At 56.9% G+C, this 6,668-nt stretch overlaps 1 protein-coding gene across 1 annotated transcript; it reads right to left on the minus strand.

The window, feature by feature from the left end:
- Positions 1 to 4,163: 4,163 nt before the first annotated feature.
- On the minus strand, positions 4,164 to 5,096 carry LOC132087190 (olfactory receptor 14A16-like). The gene has a single exon (XM_059493219.1). It carries the CDS (start codon positions 5,094 to 5,096, stop codon positions 4,164 to 4,166), a length of 933 nt encoding a protein of 310 aa, XP_059349202.1.
- Between the last annotated feature and the right edge of the window lie 1,572 nt (positions 5,097 to 6,668).

The following is a 6,668-nucleotide window of genomic DNA, read 5'->3' on the forward strand; positions in this document are numbered from 1 at the left end:
GCCTTGGCCCTTGGCATTCCTGAAACACATCCCCACCATTTCCCTCATCCAAGCCCTGGCACTCAGAGCAGCTGAGGAATGGAGTCACATGCAGGGGGTGTCCCCAGGGCTCAGGATTTTGTCCAGGTCAGTTCAATCTCTTTATTGCTGATCTGTATGAGGCCATCGAGGGCATTCTCAGTCAGTTCCCAGGTGAGCCCAAGCTGGGTGGCAGAGTGGCTGTGCTGGAGGGCAGGAAGCTCTGCAGAGGGATCCCTCTGCAGGAAGCTCTGCAGAGGGATCTGCTGGAGCCATCCATGGGCCCGGGACAATTGGATGAGGTTCACCAAGGCCACGGGCCGGGTCCTGCCCTGGGCTCACAACCACTCCAAATCCCTGGCTGTGCCCTGCCCCTGATCCCCCAGTCTGTCCTGTTTCCTTCATCCCTGCATTGCCAGGGACTTTCTGGGACAAGGGAGCTCTGCTCTGGTGATAGAGGGAGGTCCAAGTGCCACCACTGGAGTGGGACCCACAACTCATCAGGTTTGTGTCCTTTGGGGGTCAGGAACTGGTGAGACTCAGAGGCACAGAAAGTTTCTCTTCATGGCCAACGGACCACAGCTGAACAGGACACAATTTAATACCAATCACGCTCTTCCCTGAGCTATGTGCAATGTCCCAGCAGCATCTGATGAGTGCATGATCCACAGGTGATTTCCATACTAGAATTAATTTTAGACAAACATGGTTCTGTGATAGATATAAACAGAATTAAGTTATTGTATCAGGATGCCCATCCTGGAGTGGGGGCAAAACAGCTCAAACAATTCCTGATTTGAAAAGTGGCCAGTGGTGGATGGAGAAGGGAGATCAGGCTGCTCTTGGTGTTAAGGAAATGCTGAAACCAGCCTGACTCATTTAATCTCCTCATGCCCTGGCTGATCTCCCCTCTTTCCCCTTCTACCCATCAGCTTTTGTCTCCCACCAGCCCCCCCAGTGAAGAGCCTGGCTCTGTGTTCTCCATCCCCTCCTCCCTGGCACTGCCAGGCTGAGATGAGGAGCCCCTCAACCTTCCCTGCTCTGGGCTGGACAAGCCCAGCTCACTCAGCCTCTGCTCACAGCCCAAGGGCTCCAGCCCCACCTTGGAGGCCCTTCCCAGACCCTGCTCCAGCTGCCAGACATCTCTCCTGCCCTAGGCAACCCAACCCAGGCCACAGTCACCTGGATAATCCCCGTCCTTGGTGTCCTGGTCACACAGCCCTAGCCCCTTGTCCCCTGTCAGGCTCTGGGGTGGATCCTGTGGAACATCCTTAGGTGGAGGTTGTGGCTCCTGGTGGGCCGGGGGGATCCTGGGGGACAGGGACCCTGCTGGGCATGGACAGCATTGGAGTTGTTGGGAGAAACTGTGAGGGGGAGCTGGGGCAGAGTGACCAACCCAGTGATCTCACACAGCCCTGCTGGGATGTCACACAGCCCATCTGTGCTGTCACAGCCCATTCTCTAATGTCACACAGCTGGTCTCTGATGTCACAGCCAACTCTGTGATGTCACAATCTGCTCTGTGATTTCAGACCCTTGCCCAGTGATGTCACAGCTGGCTCTGTGATGTTAAAGAGGATGTCTGTGATGTCATCGCTTCTCAATGACCTCACATGACCCATTCTATGATGTCATAGCCCAGTCTGTGACCTCATATTAGCAGATGATAAATTGTCTACACCAGCTGAGCTGACACCTGGAGTTTGTTCTCCAAAGCCCCAGGCCTATGGAAACCACACAATGCCCATTGTGTGAGAAGGGGAACTGCAAGTTCTCCCGCCTCAGTGTCCTGCCAGCTCAGCCAGGCCCACGGGAACATTCTGGTCCACGACAACCAGGGACCACCAGAGAGACCCCCAGGACAGAACAACACATAGGTTAAGGGGAGGGGAAATATGTTAATGATTTTGGGTAAATAATTATCACGTGTTAAAAAGAATAGAAAATTTCCATATTTGCAGATGACACCAAGCTGGGTATGAGTGTGGATCTGCTGGAGGGTAGAAGGGCTCTGCACAGGGCCCTGGACAGGCTGGATCCAGGGCCCAAATCCAACAACGTGAGGTTTAACAAGTCCAAGTGCTGGGTTCTGCACTTTGGCCACAACAACCCCTGCAGTGCTACAGGCTGGGGACAGAGGGGCTGGAGAGCAGCCAGGCAGAAAGGGACCTGCAGGGACTGATGGACAGCAGGCTGGACAGGAGCCAGCAGTGTGCCCAGGTGGGCAAGGAGGCCAATGGCTCCTGGCCTGGATCAGGAATGGTGTGGCCAGCAGGAGCAGGGCAGGGATTCTTCCCCTGTGTTCAGCACTGCTTGGGCAGCACCTCGAGTGCTGTTTGCAGTTCTGGGGCCCCAAATTTAGGAAGGACATGGAGGGGCTGGAGCATTTCCAGAGAATGGCAACAAGGCTGGTGATGGAGCTGGAACACAAGAGCTGTAAATAGCAGCTGAGGGAGCTGAGGTTGTTTATCCTGGAGAAGAGAAGGCTCACGGGAGACAAGGCGGTGTCAGGGCACAGGCTGGACTTGATGATCTCCATGGCCTGTTCCACCCTTGCTGATTCTGGGATTCTCTGAAACCACCCTTGGAGCAGTTGCAGGATGAGCCCTGGGCATCCTCTTCAGAAGCTCAAGCAGCCCAAGTCCCTCAGCTTCTCCTGCCAGCCCCAAAGCCCATCCTGTCAGTCCTGCAGAGCCTCTGCAGCTCCTCCTCACTGCCCAGAACAGGGAGCCCCAGAGCCAGACACAGCAGCCCAGATGTGTCCCCCTGGCCTGGGGTGCCTCTGGCAAGGGAGCAGCACGAGGCACTGCAGGAGCCTGCAGACAATTCCTGCAGCACTTGTAGGATGATCCTGCTGCCCAAGGGACGTTCCCATGGGGCCAAGTCAGGAACTGCAGTGGGGAGTGGGGCCAGAGAGGAAAGGGCAAACAGAGATGGACTGTTTGCAGGGGAGGGAACAGGGCTGGGCAATGGGAAGACATGTGTATCAGGAAGAGGAAAGAAAGCAAAGGTGAAGCGAAGGAAATGCTCAGGGCAGTTTGGGGATGGCTGCCAGGCTGCCCTGGCTCTGAGCAACAGCGCCTGCAGTGGGACAGGAAACTCCCAGCTGATGGGAACAAACTTTCTGGCTGACTGCAGAGGCCAGGACAAAGCTGAGTGGTTTCCCTGGTGTCCCCCAGCCCTTGCTGGCCCAGGGGCTGATGGCATTTGTGCTCCCTCAGGTTCATGGCCCCCAGCCACAGCATGGGGGTGCTCCCGCCTGCTGTGTGCAGTGCAAACAGGGGCTGCTGAGCCAGTGCTGCCGTGTCTGTGCCTGCAAGGATGGGGCACCTGTGTGAGCTGGGGGAGAGGCCAGGGCTGCAGAGGGGGGATGTTGTTGGCAGCTCCATGAGGACACTCTGGGACGCTGCCCTGGGCTGTGCAGCACACTGGGGATGGGTCAGCCCCTGCTGTGCTGCTCCTTCCCGTCTGCCCCAGGGCCCTTGCAGAGCCCCAGCCATGCTGTTGGCCCCCAGCCTGCCCACGGCCAGCCTGGGGCTGCTCACGGGGGTTTTGTGTGCTGAGCATTGGCCTGGCCGTTTTCTTGAGAGAGCCTGGGCAAGGAGCCTGGAGCCCCCAGGCCCTGGGCTGAGGCGTCAGCGCTGCCCCAGCAGTGCCCATGGCCTGTCCCTGCTGCAGCCCCGGCACTGCCACCCCCAGGGCTGTGCCTGGCCCCGAGAGCACTCAGGCCCTGCAGAAACACCAGGGCCACCAGGGCAGCGGGGCAGGGCCACGGCAGCAGCACTGGCGACACCAATTGCTGCTGCTGCTGGGCACAGCTGCTTTGCCAGCCCTGATCTGCCCCCAGCTCTGCACACAGACATTGCTGCTGCAGCTCCAGAGAAGGAAACAAAAGGACATCTCTGGTGAAAACTTTGCTGGGAGAACCTTTAGTTCCTTTAAAGCCAACAAGAGTGCAGCTCCTCATTGACACAGTCTGGGGCCACAGTGAAGTTGGAGAGAAACAAAATAAGAAATGGCAGAAACAATGGTCTTGGTTTAGGGAGAATATTTAAAAATTAAAAGAGAGTAAAAAAAACCCCATCCAACCAGAAGTATCAAAGATTACTTTTTTTACAAGATATATGCAGAAATTGGCAACCAGTTTAATGTTTCCAAAATTGTCCACTCATCAGTCTCCACACTGCAGCCTTGACCTCCTGGTTCCTCAGGCTGTAGATGAGGGGGTTCATGGTTGGAGGCACCACTGAATAGAGAACTGAAACGGCCAGATCCAGGGATGGGGAGGAGATGGAGGGGGGCTTCAAGTAGGTAAAAATGCCAGTGCTGAGGAACAGGGAGACCACAGCCAGGTGAGGGAGGCAGGTGGAAAAGGCTTTGTGCCGTCCCTGCTCAGAGGGGATCCTCAGCACGGCCCTGAAGATCTGCACATAGGAGAAAACCATGAACACAAAACAACTAAAACCTAAACAGACACCAAGCAATGAAATCCAAATTTTTCTGAAGTTGGAGTGTGAGCAGGACAGCTTGAGGATCTGGGGCACCTCACAGAAGAACTGGCCCAGGGCATTGCCATGGCACAGGGGCAGGGAAAATGTATTGGCTGTGTGCAGTAGGGCATAGAGAAAGGCACTGGCCCAGGCAGCTGCTGCCATATGGGGACAAGCTCTGCTGCCCAGGAGGGTCCCGTAGTGCAGGGGTTTGCAGATGGACACGTAGCGGTCATAACACATGATAGTCAGAATGGAAAGCTCTGCTGACATAAAGAAAAGAAAAAAGAAAACCTGTGCAGAACATCCTGAGTAGGAGATGGTCCTGGTGTCCCAGAGGGAATTGTGCATGGCTTTGGGGACAGTGGTGCAGATGGACCCCAGGTCAGAGAGGGCCAGGTTGAGCAGGAAGAAGAACATGGGCGTGTGCAGGTGGTGGCCGCAGGCTACGGCGCTGATGATGAGGCCGTTGCCCAGGAGGGCAGCCAGGGAGATGCCCAGCAAGAGGCAGAAGTGCAGGAGCTGCAGCTGCGGCGTGTCTGCCAATGCCAGCAGGAGGAAGTGCCTGATGGAGCTGCTGTTGGACATTTGCTGCCTCTGGACTTTGGAACCTTTTGAAGAAGAAATTATAGTGATTATTGAGGGGAGATTTCACACAGAAAATCAAAGCCCCTTCTAATAGACTCCTTCCTTCCACTACACACCTACCCCTGTCCATGTCTAGGAGATCTCCTTTCACATATGTTGCTGTAGCCCTGATTGCTGCTGGCCAATGTTGTGTGAGGAGCTGGACCTTGGCCTGCAGGACACCTGGGAGTCAGCCCTGACCCCCAGTCAGTGCAGGGGAACAGTGAGGGCAAACTGGTGTTTGGACTTAGATAAAGAATGTTCCCCTAAGGCAGAGGAGCTGCATGAGTGAAGGGTTGGGGATTGCAGGAGGCAGAATGAGAGATTCTGCTGCACAGATGGGAGAACAGAGAGTCCAGTGAAGCAGGACTATTGTCTGAGGCTTAGTGCAGACTGAGGGGAGCTGCTCGGTCCCTCTCTCCTGTTCCAGTGGCCCTGGACTTGCACCTTTCTGAGATCCACTCCTGTGTTACCCTGGACAGCCCGCAGACACTGCTGAGAGCAGAGAGATCCCTGGCACACAAAGTGGCTCCTGCCTTTCCCAGAGTCAGGACAGTGGGCTCATTGCCAGCCTCCCAGGCTGCCCTGCCCAGACCTTACCGGGCAAAGGGAGCTGGGACACCCCATTGCTGTGCTCAGCCTGCACAGGAGGAGCCCAAGGGCTGGGCCTGGCCCTGCAGCTGGAACTGCCATTGCAGAGAGCCCCTCAGCAATGCCAGCAGCACCTGGGCAAGGCAAGGAGAGAGAGAGAGCTGGGCCTGAGGAAAAGCCTTTCCCTGCCCAGCCCTGCTCAGCCCCTGCCAGGCAGCAGCAGGGCAGGACAGTGGCCCTCAGGCCCTGGTCAGCAGGGAATGGGCACATGGCCGCAGAGATGCCCTTCATCTCTGGGGCTGCTCTGCTGGCCCAGGAGGGACTGAGGGCCCCGAGCCCCCGGGCTGAGGGCTGTGCTGGCTGCAAGGGGACACAAGAGCTGTGCTGCTCAGGGTAGTGTCTGCCCTGCAGGGCAGGCCTGGCAGGTGCCACATCTGCCCTGCAGCAGGGCTTCCCTCAGCACTGCCGCCCTCCATCCCTGCCCACAGCTCTGCTGCTGGAGCTGTCCCAGCCCCCACTGCTCCTGTGGCCCCAGACTCCTTCCCTGCCAGAGCTGCCAGAGCCCAGCCCTGCCCCTGGGCCAGCTCTGCCCTGCAGCTGCTGGGCCCTGCAGAGATTAAAGAACAGCTCCCCCAGCCTGGGCACCATGGAAAGGTGCATGGATCTGGGCAGGTGGAGACACTTGCTGAGGTGCCATGGAATCCTCAGGGTGATGGTTTAAGAGTTTAATCCTCAGCTGTTAAAGAGCACAGCTGAGTTTCCATTGCCTCCAAGCTGAGCCAGGGAAAAGTGGGAGCACAGATCCAGGAAAGCAGAGACCCAAGCAGGAAAATCCTGCCCTGAATGTGGTCATGACAAGTCCCCTCAGAAGGGGAGCCCTGCACTACAAGATGTCCTCCTCCTCCTCCTCCTCCTCCTCCTCCTCCTCCTCCTCCTCCTCTG

This window comes from Ammospiza nelsoni, unplaced genomic scaffold, assembly GCF_027579445.1.
Source record: "Ammospiza nelsoni isolate bAmmNel1 unplaced genomic scaffold, bAmmNel1.pri scaffold_54, whole genome shotgun sequence".
Lineage (NCBI taxonomy): Eukaryota > Metazoa > Chordata > Aves > Passeriformes > Passerellidae > Ammospiza > Ammospiza nelsoni.